Source organism: Zea mays, chromosome 1, assembly GCF_902167145.1.
Source record: "Zea mays cultivar B73 chromosome 1, Zm-B73-REFERENCE-NAM-5.0, whole genome shotgun sequence".
Classification (NCBI taxonomy): Eukaryota; Viridiplantae; Streptophyta; class Magnoliopsida; order Poales; family Poaceae; genus Zea; species Zea mays.
Genome location: NC_050096.1, coordinates 240,024,556 through 240,040,340, shown reverse-complemented (window position 1 = coordinate 240,040,340; position 15,785 = coordinate 240,024,556). Strand labels below are relative to the sequence as shown.

The 15,785-nt window shown below is 46.5% G+C and overlaps 1 protein-coding gene across 4 annotated transcripts; it reads right to left on the bottom strand.

Moving 5' to 3' along the window:
• Nucleotides 1-352: 352 nt before the first annotated feature.
• LOC100276862 (uncharacterized) lies at nt 353-13,563 on the bottom strand. 4 transcript variants are annotated; one of them, XM_020549388.3, is made up of 9 exons: nt 13,000-13,563; nt 11,953-12,102; nt 11,638-11,850; nt 9,684-9,805; nt 9,315-9,478; nt 2,035-2,234; nt 1,852-1,924; nt 1,062-1,216; nt 353-650 (listed from the first exon to the last, which is right to left on the bottom strand). In XM_020549388.3, the coding sequence occupies exons 1-9, from the start codon at nt 13,183-13,185 to the stop codon at nt 552-554; spliced, it is 1,362 nt and encodes a 453-aa protein (XP_020404977.1). In that variant the 5' UTR covers nt 13,186-13,563; the 3' UTR covers nt 353-551. The 4 variants fall into 4 exon arrangements, with proteins under 4 accessions (XP_020404977.1, XP_035821526.1, XP_008670820.1 ...); XM_035965633.1 differs by having other exon boundaries at nt 12,013-12,102; XM_008672598.4 differs by lacking the exons at nt 1,852-1,924; nt 2,035-2,234 and having other exon boundaries at nt 12,013-12,102.
• Nucleotides 13,564-15,785: the final 2,222 nt, after the last annotated feature.

Below are 15,785 nucleotides of genomic sequence, written 5' to 3'. Positions count from 1 at the left end.
AAGTCATTTTTAATTTTTTAATTTTTGTACATACGTATTTGTCATACTCTCAAATATATTTTACATATTTTAGTTTTATTAAACCGGTTGTTTAAAGTATTCAAATAGATAGAGAACCGTTTAGAGAAACTCTACATATAGAGGATACAGCAACGTTCTCTAAATTTAGAGGACCGTTTAGAGGACATTGCTGAAGGGAGTAGAGGACGTCCTCGTCCTCTAAATTTAGGATACAGGACCCTTTAGAGGGTCTTGTTGAAGCCAGCCTTAGTGCAGACGCCATGTCTATTCTGGAACACGAACGCCAAAGTTCCCAGATATGGATGATGATAGATTGTAGGGCCAAAGGAAGGGAAACAGTAACTAATTCTCTCTTTGGATTCAACAGATGTAGAATAAAGAAACAGTTACTTTTTATTGACTCCCATGCTTTATTTCACCCAAGTAGGTACAATCATTTCACAGTCACCAACACACTTCCAAGAGGCACACTGGGTTGTTTGCAGATCTAGAGAGTTCACGGGGTCATATGCAGATCTAGAGTTCACTGTTCATGCAGATCTCCGCGTCAGCTGATCCTTCGATGTACTTTCGAATATCTTGTCCGCATTGCCCACCTCAAAACCATCACGCCTGTGGTATTCTTTCACCTGCAGAAATTACAAACGGGAATTTTGTTAGCAGATAAGGCATCTGATGCAGGTAAAGAGCAATTGAGTGAAGCATAAGATAGCTTCAGGGAATCATAATACATGTAAACAGGACACCCCAAAAGTTCAATACAGAAATAGAACAATGAATGGAAATGATTATCAGAGATATTCAGGAGAAAATATTTTAGTAATAGAACTAACTATTCAGGTAATAGTTATAATGGCAAATTAATGATTCAGAACAGAATGACATTTGTACAGTAACCTGGCAGGTTAAAGCAAAGCATCCCATATGTTAACTTATCAGTAGGAAACAGAAATATTCGACTTGCAAAATTCTAAGCCATGCTTTTCAATGTTAGTGTCATGTACAATAGCAGTGTGAATCAGTGAGAAAATTATGCAAACCTCTTCATCTTGTAAATCTTTGAACTGTGGTAACAGGAGACGTTCAGCAAATTCAATGTATGATCGAGGAATAGATTCAGTTATTCCATCAGCAAACGTAAACAATGATGAGTCAGCTACTGTTGAACTTTGTTGAAGGAGACCATCAGGACTCACTATCGATCATAAACATACACACAGAAAAAAACATTCAGATTAGCTTCTCTACAATATGTGGAATAACAACAGAAAAACTTGTATACTGCATGCAGTAAATATTTAAGATATGCTATTACATAATCCTTTCCTCAAACACACAGGAGAGCTGTGCAGGAGGAAAAAAGGGAAGAGCCCTTACAAACACACACAAACACCACAACTTGCGAGCTTGTCAGGACGTGATGAACATGGACGTCCCCAACAGCAACACGCTCATGAACAAAGTAAAGATCGATCTCAACATGCTTCATGCTCTGGTGCTGAACGGGGTTCATAGATAGAAATGGCATTGATGTTGTCGCAATAAACAAGTGTGCTCCTAGTGAGGGGGCTGTGAAACTCCTAGAGGAGCTGGCGCAACCAACTCACCGTAGCCACCCCGTTAACGACAACCTGGTACCCATCCTCAGTGCTCGAGCGGGAGGCCACGAGCTAACATTTAGAGGATCAAGATATGAGGTAGGCCCCAAAAAAACACCACGTAACCAAAGGTAGACTGGCGGGTGTCGGGGCACACAACCCAGTCAGCGTCGGTGTAGACGACCAATTCATGTGTGAGGAACACTGAAGATGGAGCTCATAGTCAACATACCCGGAAGGTACCAAAGGATCCACTTGACCGCGCTCAGGTGCGGCTTCCAGAGATCATGCATGTAAAGATAGACCTGCTAGACATGATACACAATGTCAGGTTGGGTGAAGGTTAGATACTAAAGAGCATCGCCAAGGTTGTGGTAGGTAGTGTGGTCACTGATAGGGCATTGTCGCCATAGACCTTGGCCTGCATGTCCACCGGTGTCGCACATCGCTTGCAACCCAGCATGACAGCGCACTGTAGGATATCCGGGGTGTATTGGCGTTGCTGAAGAAACAAGCCATCTAGGAGACGCACAACAACAATCCCCAAAAAATGATGAAGAGGACCCTTCATGACGAACTCGTACTGAAGGACAATAATGATCTGGTGCAGCAGGCCTGAAGAAGTGGCAGTGAGCACAATGTCATCAACATACAAGAGGAGACAGTGTCACTGCCACACCGGTAGATGAACAGAGAGGTGTCCGACTTAGGTGCCGTTTGGTTCACATATTGGTAACGTAATGGGTAACCGATAACGTTAAATCATGTTTGTTTAAGTCCAACCGTAATCGATACCACACTACAAATGGATACCTCCTTATTCAAATTTGTTACCGCCGGTATTCGAGTGTGAATCGTTACCATTATCATTTACGTTACATTTCGTGAACCAAACGACACCTTAGCCTTAGCAAAGCCCAGCGAGAGTAAATATGTGGCAAACCTGCTATACCAAGCGTGGGGGTGCTTCAGACCATAGAGAGACTTGTTGAGCTTGCAGATCATGTCAGGATGAGCAGAGTCAACAAAACCGATAGGCTGACTGTAATAACAGTCTCTGTAAGAGTCCTGTGGAGGAAGGCATTCTTGACGTCCAGCTGATGAACGACATAGACAGTAGCCGGCTTCACCATTGGACTGAACGTGTCATCGTAGTCAACCACATGTCGGAGAAGTCGAGTGCATAGACAGGGTTGCCAGCGATCCAGCGGAGGCCAACGGGAGGAGGAGGGGGCACAAGGTCCGATTGAGGGCGGTAGGTAGCCCAAAGGGAATCTAGGGGCACAGGTGCCATGCGGATGCAACAGGTCCGTAGGCGGGAGCGGCGTGGGTGAACCTGCAAGTGGAAAAACAAAGGGTGGCTAACTAGAGGGAGCTACAGGGTTAAGGTCAAGAAGAAAGTCCAACTTGATAAGGCGGTCAGTGGTGGACCGGGAGGGGGCAAGAAGAGGAAATCCATAGCGAAGAGACGATAAGTGGTGAGGTCAAAGACACTGGTGCGCTTTGTGATCACGAGAGTAACAGAGGAAGACACGACGGGTGGAGCAAGGGGCAAGTTTATGGTGAGTAGTGGTAGAAAGGTTAGGATAGTAGGCACAACTAAAAACACGAAGATGGTCGTAGGATGGAGTGGTGCCAAAAAGAGCAAAGTGGGATATAGAGGTGTGAATCACCTTAGTAGGAAGTCAACTAAAGAGATAGATGGTTGTGTGGAGACTCTCATCCTAGTAGTGAACAAGAATGGATGACTAAAATAGTAAAGAGCGCATGATGTTGTTAGTAGTCTAAATCATGCGCTCAGCCTTGCCATTCTGAGAAGTGTAGGGCAGGACATCCAGAGTTGTACACCATGGGAGGAGAATGATCAAGAGGAATTATCAAACTCACGGCCATTGTCACACTGGATAACCATAATGGTTTGACCAAACTGAGTAGAAACCCAAGAGAAGAAGTGCAGAAGAGTCGCAAATGTGTCGGACTTTGAACGCAAGGAAAAAGTCCGCGAATAATGAGAGCACAAGATTATATGTATAACCCAAAACACTGATAATAGGATAAGTCCATAAATCACAGTGTATGAGATCAAAATTATGCACATCCTGAGAGTGGCTAGGGAAAGGAAATCGAACATGACAACCTAGCTGATATACATGGCATAGATGCTTAGAGTTGCCCCTAGTACAAGAGATGATTGAACTACTACACAACTAGGACAACATGTTAGGGCTAGAATGACTAAGTCAACGATGGCAAGTAGTGGAAGTAGTTAGTCCGTACGACTACAGTGAGGACAAAGATGATGTAATAGGTGGAGAAGTGGATGCAGACAGCCACATGGTGTACAGGGGGCTGGAGCTATCATAGCTGACGAGAAGGCTCCAAGTAGTGAGATCCTTTATGGACATGCCAAAAATATCAAACTCAATAGAGCAAAGTTACCTATGGTAAACTGATGAACAGATAAAAGATTTTGAATGATATGAGAGATGACAAGAACATTGCGAAGATAGAAGGGCCTAGCAAGAACCGAATCACTTACAGAGGTGACCAGGAGAATGTTCACATTGCCCACAATGATAGGTGAAGGATGAGATGGGAGAGATGGGTGGGAAAAGTATACCAGGGTCCATAGTGGTGTGATAGGAAGTGTCGGAATAAGTGACCCAGTCAGTGACAACATGAGCCAGGGTCATTGTGCTGAACGAGCTAGCAACTGACTGTTGATCCCACCCAACAGACCACGGGTTCCAGGACGGAACTGAGTGGGGTGATAGGGGTAGAAGCGGTGGTTGAGGTGCCGGTGGCACAAAGGGAAGTGGGCCGAGAGGATACCCCGGGTCAAGCATCGTCAAGTGAGCCGGGTAGGGTGGAGGCAGACATGGTGAAGGTCCACCAGGGGATGGACTTGTCCACATGAAGATACAGCCAGTCCACGGGTTGTAGAGAGAGGCCAAGGGGCATCCCCTAGCCATCCCCATCCCTACGGCCAACCATCCTCCGACGGTGATCACCACCCCTAGACCCCACACCTGCCCCATGCCTAGGCTGAGAGGGAGGGCGCGTGGAGACGGAGGCCGAAGGGACAGACGAGCGCGATGACGAGCGCCCCAACGTAGGAGTGGAAGAGGGCAGGCACGAGGACAAGCCCCGAGGGTGGAGCTGTAAAGAGCAGTAGTAGCATCAGAGCCAAGAGGCGCCCCCTTGGTGAGCTCCTCAAAGATGAGGTCATTGTGAACCTTGTGAAAAGACAGGAATGGAATTGAGAGAGTGGTCCAAGTCCAGAGGTGATTGTAGTGCTCATTGAGGTCGCGGAGGAGGTTGAGGATAAGTGTGCGATTGGAGACAGGCTGACCGAGGTTACAAAAGGAGGTCACCATGCCTTTCATCTGGCAGCAATACTCGATGATGGAGAGGTACCCTAGACGAAGGTTCAGAAGCCAGCGCCGAGGTGGTGCATGAGCCTCGTGGTTGCAGAGGAACTACTCTTCAATGGCAACCGAGGTCTGATGGGTAGTGCTGTCATGCCGGCAAACGACTTCTTGCAACTCGACGGTGATCGTCCCGAGGATTTAGGAGAGAACCACACTATTCATCCGCCGCTAGGAGGGGATAGTGAGGGACACCGTGTCACCAAGAATGTGGTCGTCCAGGGTGTAGTGCTGCAGGATGAGGAGGACGAGGTTGCGCCAGCGGGCATGGGTGGAGGAAGCCGGGTCGAGGATGACGAGGACCAAAGATCGGATGTCCAGGACATCCGTCGCCTGAACGTGGAGGTCATCGCCAACGGCCTTATACGCTGAAGGGGGGTTGACCACATGGGGCTTCGGGAGAGGCTCGAGGTAGGGAGAACCAAGTATATGGCACTCAACCTCAGCAACTAGGCGAGAGCAGCAACACGTTCGCGTTCCCGATCAACAGCCACTGTCGCCTTAGTAGTCATGAGGGCTACAGCCAGGGTAGAGTGGGCACTCACGAAGTTGGACGCGGAGTGGTGTGGGGCGCTTAGGCCTAGGCCAGCATCATCATGGCCGAGGCCAGCTGTGCCAAAGGTACCTAGGCTCGTGCCAAAGCTAGTGGTGGCCAGGCCGGGGGCGGCCTGGCCGACAGCGCCTGCGTTGTGGGCTTGTGGCCTGCTGGGGGAGTGGAGGACCGATCGCTCTCGTACCGGGGGCGACCAGGCCAACGACGCCTAGGCCAGGGATGACCAGGCTAGGGGGCGACCAGCCCGATAGAGGCTAGGCCTTCACCCGCAGCGGCTGGGGCAGGCGGCCGGATGGCTCGCAACGACTGAAGGTTGGCGACGACGGCAGGGTTGGTGGAAAATGGCTAGGGTGGGAGAGGGAGGTAAGAGTCTAGATACCATGTTAGGGAAAATGGAACCCTAATCCATTGAGTGGGATGAGTATTACATATATTAGAGTTACATGGGCTAGGCTCTAGGCCCATAACACTTAGACAGAAATGAAATAGTCTAACATAGTTTGTCTCAACCAACAACATCCCATTGGTCTACAGTCAAGAGAATTCTTCGTTATCTTAATGATACCCCTCAAATGAGGTTGTGTTTCACTAAGTCTAGCTCATTGATGCGCTTAGTGCCTTTTTTATGCCGACTGGGTTGGTGATTCTGATGATTGTCCCAGTACTTGTGGCCATGCCATATTTGCAATCTTGTTTCATGGAGTGATCGTAAACAGCCTATTATATCTCGTTCTAGTATCGAGCCAGAGTATAAAGTTGTTGCCGATGCTGTTGCTGAATTGATTTAGTCGTTCTAGTACTGAGGCGGAGTATAAAGTTGTTGATGCTACTGATGAATTGATTTGGGCACAAATTTTATTAATGAAATTAGGTGTCTCATTTCCTTGAACGCTCAGCCTTTGATGTGATAATATTATTGTCACATATCTATGTGCTAATTCGGTTTTTCATCGTCGCTTGAAACATGTTGAAGTGGATTACCATTTTGTACAGGAGTGAGTTTCTCGTCAACAACTCGACATGCGTCCTAATTTGTCTGGTGATCAGTTAGCTTATGTGATGACTAAGCCTCTGCCATTGCCATCATTCACTAGGATTCAGAATAGTCCGAACTTAGTCTCCTTTAGTTTAGATTGAGATGGACATTAAACATAGATAGTTTTATCTATGATAGTAGGGTATTATCCTTACTTTGAAATCCAAGTAATCTACGATCTCGGAAGCTCCACCTTACTTTCTATCGAGGCCTGTTATAGTTAATTAAGATCCTACGTGATTTCATCTATGATCTCATCGTGTACATTGCTACTATATAATGCAAAGGTCGGTATGATGATCTGTGACTCGATCACATCCTTGACCAAACCCCATAGAGAGAGAATTCTTATATGACTAGATGTATTGTGTGTATTCTGATGTATTGTGTGTGATTGTCTCTATATTGGACCTAGGCCCACTTACCCCTATTATTAATATATCGCCCAACCCTGGTTTAGGGACAAGGTTTCACTTCTATCATGGTATCTCGCTAGGTCCCTTTCTCTTCTCCCCTTCCTCCCACCCCTAGCTGCCGGCTGGCCGCCCTGGTCGTTGTCCTCTTCCCTGGCCGCCGGCCTCTTCTCCCCCTCCCCTACACCTTCATGGCCCCCTCCCCTCCCCTGGGCGCGACCTCCACGAATCCCTGCAGCGGTGCTCCGGCCGCTGGTGCTCCCCCCTCGACGCGGCCTCCACTAACCCTTGCAGTGGTGCTCTGGCCGCTGGCGCTCCTCCCCTCAGCGCGGCTTCCACGACTCCCTGCGGTGGTGTTCCAACCGCTGACACCCCGGCAATGCTACTTCTCTTTGTCATGTCTGTCAGCTTGGGCATCACACTCGCCTACCCTTTTCCTCTTCCCTATCCCGCGCTACTCGCCACTTCGACCTCATCCACTGTGACCTCTGGACATCCCCCATTCCCAACATCTCCAGTACGTGATACTATCTCATCATTTTGGATGGCTTCTCTCACTACTTGTGGACTTTTCCCCTTCGCCGTAAGTCTGACACCTTCCCCTACCTTTCTCATTTCTTTGTGTGGATGACTTCTCTCACTACTTGCGTACCTCATGTACGTCGACGACACTCTCCTCACAAACTCCTCCCCCGACCTCCTGCGGCGCATCATCTCCTCCATCTAGCAGGAGTTCGCGATGAAGGACCTGGGTGAGCTGCACCACTTCCTAGGGATCACCGTCGAGCGTCGGTCCTAGGGCCTATTCCTCCACCAGCGCCAGTACACCGTCGACATCCACAAGCGTTTGAATGGCTGATTCTAAGCCCTGCACGACTCCAGTGGACACTCAGGGCAAGGTCTCCTCCTCCAACGACCCTCCGGTGGCTGAATTCAACCCGCTACCAGAGTCTAGCCAGGGCGCTACAGTACCTTGTCTTCACCCGGTCCGACATCGCCTACACCGTCCAGTAGGTGTGTCTCCATATGCACGCCCCGTGGGAGCCACATCTCACCGCTATGAAGCTGATCCTGTGGTACCTCCGGGAAACTACCGACTTCGACCTCCTTCAACGATCTGTGATCACCGACCTCGTTGTCTACACCGATGTCGATTGGACCAGTTGTCCTAACATACGTCGGTCCACCTCCGGATTCGCCTTGTTCCTTGGCGACAGTCTTGTCTCCTGGTCCTCGAAGCGGCAACCAGTCATCTCCCGCTCCAGAGCCGAGGTCGAGTACCGCGTTGCGGCTAACGGTGTCGCTGAGGCGGCGTGCCTATGTCAGCTACTTCAGGAGCTGCACAGTCCGCTAACGCGGAGCACTCTTGTCTATTGTGACAACGTCAGCGCTATTTACCTCTCCACCAACCTCATCCAACACCAACGCACGAAGCATGTTGAGCTCGACCTCCACTTCGTTCGCGAGTGTGTCGCCGTCGGGGATGTGCGAGTTCTTCAAGTCTCGACTACTTCTCAGTTCGCCGACATTTTCACCAAGGGCCTCCCTACGTCGGTATTTGAGGAGTTTCGGTCGAGTCTCAATTTCTGTCGTGGCTAGAGTTTCGACTGCAGGGGTGTTAGATGTATTGTGTGCATTCTGATGTATTGTGTGTGATTGTCTCTGTATTGGGCATAGGCCCACTTCCCACTATTATTAATACATCACCCAACCCTGGTTTAGGGTCAGGGTTTCACTTCTATCAACAACTCCCACATTTAGGTCACCTTGGATATTATAAACCCAGAAAATATTTGAGAGGACCTCATGTACAGTCCTGCTACCGCTTATTTTTGAGACCAATGCATAAACTCAGGGCGCAAGGACACTGATCCCTTGGACTATATACGCAATTCAAGCATACAAAGGCGGTTATGGTTGGAGAAAACCCAGCCAGACCAGCCATTGTCAGGACAAGATACGGGATCTTGATGTGTACACATATCCAACATAGGGGCTGAATAGATGGGCCAGATACATACTTAAAATTTTATTATTATTTCAACATGATCAAGTGTACTTATTACCCCAAAAACACATGGGTACTTCAACATGATCAAACTATACTACTAATTAAAGTATCAGAAAATGTGGTGATCTGTAATGCTCCCATCAAAGTAGATTTCAAAAACTTGTGTAATCAAACAGAGCACAAGTTAAAGGTAATATATCAGGTGACATTAGCTACTAAATATAATCTGGGTGGAACAGATATCAACAGCTGACCTTTCAGAATCCCTCCTTCTGAATTTAACTTGAAGCCATTGTCCTCCACAAATTTGTTGAACTTATTAATACTTCTGATATCTGATTCTAGGCGATGGGTGGCAATTGTGGCATGATTTAGTGCATAGCCATTAACAAGAGTCCATGCAGCATATTCACTTTCCCTGGTGTCCAAGAATAAGAGTGAGGAAGTGCAAAAATCAATGAGGTAAAGATAAAAAAACAAAAGACAGAACCAGAAACACCATTAAAGAAATGAACAAAAGGATAACTTCCCATCTTTCATCATTTGACATGGAAAACTAATTTGTTCAAACAATTGTGTTAACACCATATGCTTCAGCTCTCAGACAGTCATTAAAATTGTACCTAGACAAAATCTGGAAATCTGAATAAATGGGCTTCTCCCATGTTAGCTCCCCAGATGTACTTGCAATAGCAGCATGATTATTTCCATTGCCAGAAGTTTTAATGTATTTATGTATAATTTCCTGTACAGACAAAAAATCTGATGAATTGTTTGTTAACCAAAATAAATTTGCAAGACTAAAGGACCACAATAAAGCAAGACTAGCTGCAGTTATTATCAGATAATAATAGCAGATTCCCTGCCTGATAGCATATCTGAAATTCTGACTTATGGTCTGATTTTCAAACTAGCATACATGATTAACGAGATTATCAAATAACAATATCAGATACCATGTTGAGTTGCATGCATCAACCAATTCAACCAAAAAGATTAAGCTGATATAGAGATGTGGGCAACTCACTTGTATTCTAACAAAAATTACTGTTAACACGCAAAATTGGAACAAAGGAGAAGGATAATGCCCTGCTTGTAGTCGGCCAAGCCGACTCTCCATCCTGGCCAGGTTGAGTCAATGAAGCCAACTAGGCTGCCACTAAAACCTAGCCAATCTGGCTTCCTGGTGCAAAGTCGGCCAAGCCACCTTCTGGACCTACCTAGGCCAGCTTCCTATTGTCAGACCTGCTATAGTGGTCGACTACCCATGTAAAACCAGGCTTAGCCTACTTTGGTAGTCAGCTAGACCAACTTTTGTTGGCTTTCTGAACCAATTTGTTTCCAAATCGGTTTTTAGAATTGAAAAGTTGCCAAAAAGCGTAAGACCACCCCCTCTAGATATATCAAAGGATCACGACCGGTTGAGGTATCCAATATCCAATTGGTCAAAGATACATCAAAAACCCCTTTTATCCTTTTTTCTCTCTCTATTTTGTTGTTTGCCATGTTTTCCGGTGAGATTTGGCAGCGTTTTAGGTGGTTTTGTCGATCCTAGAACAACCTCAATGTGCTTCTCCCCGATGGATCTTTCCGAAAGGTGTTTGAGAGTCTATTGAATGTATTTGCCAAACCTATTGTTAAGGACCTTGAGGTAGTCAAGGAAATCATGTTGCAATTCGGTGTTGCACAAAAGTTTTTCCTATCCTATTCGGTGTTTCCTATTAGGATAAGACCACCCCCTCTATATAAGAAAGGATCACGGCCGATTAAGGTATTCAACATCCAATCGATAAAAAATACATCTACTCCTTTTATCTTTTTTCCTCTATATCTTGTTGTTCGCCAGGTCTCCCGGTGAGATCTAGAGACATTCTAGGTGGCGTTACCGATCCTACAACAACCTGCATGTGCTTCTCCCTGACGGGTCTTCCCGGGAGGTGTTTGGGGGTCTACCGGTGAAGAATAGGATCAATGTCGGTTTAACTGGTTTCTAGATCAATTTCATGGTTTCATCGGTCCGCTACGTTCCTCCGGGTTCGTGTGTCGACCACGGGCATGCTAACTGTTAGAACATAATATAAGTGAATTGTCCACCTTCACCTATCAGCTTAAGTTTTTGGGTTGGATTGATTGGTGTATGCAACTTAATATGGTATCAGAGTCAGAGGTCATGAGTTCGAATCCTGGCTAGCGCAATTAAATAAAATAATTGTTGCTCGCTCCTATTCCACGTCTAAGATCCAAGAGAGGCTCGACGTGAGGGGGAGTGTTAGAATAGAATATAAGTGAATTGTCCACCTTCACCCATCAGCTTAACCCTTGCTAGTGTGTGATTTGGGTCTCTTCCAATGTCAACAATTACTTTCGTAACAAAACTGTAATCAATATGGGAGATTTGACTTTCTTGGTCACCCTTACTTTTCCGCTACAAAATGCAATGTCGTTCTGAAATGTGAATCCATTTCAAAATCCTTCCCTTAGCATAAGTATTGATCAATGAACTGCGCAGTTCTTCATTGTGATCCATTTTACCACCAAAAAATGGGTGAATCAAGTGATAGAAATTAAGACATTTACCTGGCTTTGAGTAGTCAACTCATCCACAAGAAGTTCTGAAATGAATATCCTTGGCAAAGGTCCATATGTACCAGTTCCAGAGTAGCCATCATTAGTGGGCGGGGAAAACCATAGTGCCCTAAGCTTTTTAGCTGGAAATCTGAGTTCTTCGCGAGGTAAATAACCAAAATCAGTGAAAAAATCAGAAAGTGAGTTTATACCATAACCATTGACCTGCAATTATAATTAACAAAAACATTACTTATCCTTACAGTAATCAATATATCAAGATTTCACACTATGCAGCACAATAACTGAATATATGCTAGTGATCACCCCAAATGTCCGGAAAGCAAAGTGATCATAGCAAATGTGATCACCATCATAAGATCGTACAAGCTCCAGAATGGTTTTGGCTGTAGGATTCCTGCTCAAATAAACCTTTTCCATGTTCGAGATTACTGCCCGGAAAAATAAATCAGCACCCTGAAATACAAGGAAATTAAGAGTCACTCAATTCCTCTCATAAATTATTTTTGGGGAGGGGGGGGGGGATCACACAGGACAAAGCAAAAGGTATACATAGAGGTGGGAGGAAAAGAGTGTAATTATTTTACATTCTGAATTATCTTATTGTCGTGTAAGTAATTTTTTTCCTATGCCACATCTACAATCTGTTTTAAACAGTATATAAACATCAAGCAAACCATACATTAAGTTTATTCATCATATATACTGCAAATGATAATAAGAATTAGATTCAGATACAACAACCGTGCTAAATGCCCCTTTTATCTTGAAATTATTCCATGTTTTTGTGTTCGACCAGTACAGTAGGTTTACACTCTGTAGTCTACGTTTGCATCTTTCGCTGAATCGTATTCATTTGAACCCAGCAGAGACGCAGAAATTGCATTGCCTCAACTTCGCCACACGGCCACTCGACTAGTTGACTGTTGCGCCTCATGAGATGAGATCATGAGAGTCAGAAATGAGGAGACTGCCGTGCAATTATATAAAGGCATCCACTGTAAAGCCTCACCTGAGGCATGGGATTGTGGTGTTGTGCTAGCCGTGATAATTAAGTCCAAAAGGTGCTTCCTCGATAATGATTTTTTTTCTTGAAAACGGATTAAACACCCGCCTGATCGCATGTCCCCCTCGATGTCCTTCCACGATGCTGACCTATGGTACGACGGATTGTGTTTATATTATGTCTAACGCCTCGCCAATTTGATATCTGAGATCACAACAGTCTCTCTGATAGTAACAAGCTAGCTAACAACAGTGCGTTTCCCTTTCAAAAAGCAACAGTCGTCCTTCACTCCTGTCTAGAAAAACAGTGCGCGCTTGCGTCGATGGGAAACCACGTCGAGATCGTACCTTGGGAAGCGGGTCGGTGGGGGCGCGGGAGTGCGCCGCGGAAGCCATAGCTATGTGACGGCAACCAGAGCCGACGCGGAGACCGGGGAAGCGAATGGGGGCAGCCGCGGGTGCGCGGCGGCGCAGGCTGAGAAGCGCGACAGCCGGGGATCGCGCGGCGGCCAGGGTCGCGGTCGCAGTGGACATGGAGTTCGCGGACGCGATGAGGCGGAATCGAGAGGCGAGCAGCGGGGGAAGAGGAGTGGAGAACGACAAGCAAGCGATGCGTGTGCGTCCGTCCGGGACTCCGGGTGATGAAGAGTGTGTATCTAGCGCGGCTGGCAAGTCGTCACGGGGAACCAAGCCAGCAGAAGCATGGAGAAGGAAGGCCGGCTGATGTGGAAAGGAGTTTGGAGTTACGAGCGGATTTGTGCTACTGCCACGAGCGCACGAGTCTATCCAACCCAAAAGGGACCAGATTGTATAAAGTCAAACTTAAACTGAAAACAGGGCATTGAGGTTTTGTTCACATTGATCATCATGTATATGTTTATATACACTATTTACATTATAGAGAGTATTGTTTATAAATTAGAGTTTAAAATAGATCATAATATCAGAGGCTTCGTTAAGAAACATATGTTGGACCTTGAATTTCGAAGTCACCAACAACGGCATCATGGCGTTTAACCAGGGTGAATTGGTTCGTTCTAACTTTTTAGAGATGGAATACTTCTGTCTTTTGTTCAGTTGTGACTATAGATGGCCAAATGGGCCGTGCTTAACGGGCCGGCCCGAAGCACGGCCCGTTTAATAGTGCCGGGTCGGGCCCGACACGACAGCCGTGCCGTGCTTGGGCCGCTGTCTCGGCCCGCAGTGCCGGCCCGGCCCGGCACGATTATATATTTTTTATTTTATAAAACATAGTATATATATATTTAGATTTTATATTTGCTATTTACAACGAATACGTTAGAGTTCTACTGGTTAGCCTCTTACATTTAGTGCTTTCAGCTTGAAAGAGGGAGGTTCACGGTTCAAAACCCCACTGTGCACAGTTTTTTTGCAGTTTTTCTGATTAAATGGACAACGTGGGCAAATTAAACGGGCCGGCCCGGCACGGCTACCAGACCGGCGTGCCGTGCCTGGGCCGCATCTGCGGCACGCGGGCCGACCGGGCACGGCCCGTTTAACTGTCGTGCCTAACGGGCCCGTGCCGGGCCGTGCCGGGCCGCCCGTTTGGGCATCTATAGTTGTGACCAAAAGCGGACTGTTTGTTGTTTTTACTTAGACAATTGCATTTATATTTTTATTTATTAGTAGGAAGATATAAAACTAAAGATAAGTGGCGGACTCTTGAGAAATAGAACAAAGGATAAGCGACTAATACATAAGGCTTATCAATATATATAGAATAATAAGATGTCGAACTATTATATGTGACCTCGTGACTCACCGAGATAAGTCTATCCTTCATTATTAAGCTCCTTTCCACATCACCACTACAATAGGTCTATCCTACATTATTTAGACAATTGCATTTATATTTTTATTGACAAGTGGCAGTCTCTTGAGACATAGAACAAAGGATAAGCGACTAATACATAAGGCTTATCAATATATATAGAAAAATAAATGTGATGTCGAACTATCATATGTGACCTATCAATATATATAGAAAAATAAATGTGATGTCGAACTATCATATGTGACCTCGTGACTCAGTAAGAGCCTATTTGTCGGCCACACGCCACCTTCCTCTCATGGTGCAGTCTTCGCTCCCTTCGGCGTGCCTAGGCCTTTGCTCTGGTATGAGGTGGCTTTAGGGAGAGGGGACCCTCGGGTGCCAAACCCTTAGGGCCTTCGACCTCTTAGACTTGGAGCCCCCAGCTGCGGAGCTAGCCCTCATTGCTCGTCAATCCTGACAAGTCTACGGACTCCTTATACCGATCAAGGGGGACTTCGCTTGTTCGATCGTGTCCTTCAGACTTGTCGACGGTAACTGTAACACCCTGAATTTGGGGTGTAAAATTTCTTCTCAAAATGCCTACCAAATTTAGGTTACCCTTTGTCTCTGTCTAGTCTCTCTCTCTTCCTTTTGAGTAGAGTTAGTTTAATTAAGTGAGGGATTAATTATTTATTTTGTCAAAACTATGTGAGTCATGATTTGTTGCATCATGCTGAGCCTAAATTATTCTTTGAATTGATGCACATGTTTGAATTGGTTTGAATTTGAAATTTGGTTTGAATTTGATTTGAAATCCATAGAGAAAATAAAAAGAAAAGGCATTAAAAATTCCCTGGAAAAAGAAAAATCAAAAGCAGCCCATTAGGCCCAATCCAGCCCAGTCAGGTCGCGTGCGCGCCCGCGTCGCCTGACAGGTGGACCCCACCTGTCAGCGACGACCGCGCATGCACTCCCTCTCCCTCTCTCCCTCCAGCTGACCGCTTGTTCGCCCGCTCACCCTCGTTGGTCTGTGGACCCCGCCTGTCAGCCACTGCTCCCTTCCCTAACCTCCTGCTCGCGCTCTCCGTCATGGACGCGCCCACGACCGCACGTTTCCTAGCCACGTCCCCCGTGCTCGAGCCCTTTTCTAGAGTCCGCGCCCACTCACTCCCCTTGCCCAGTTTCGCCCCCAGCCGAACTCCCTCGCTCTTTCTCTCTCTCGCTCTACGCAAGCGCCCGTGGAGCTCCGTCGTAATTCGTCGTCGTTCCATGGCTGTCGTCGAGCGTCTGCCACGTCTGTTGCGTCGGAGAGCTCAACCTATTCGCCAGCAACGTGGGACACCCTCTGGTTTGCCCCCAA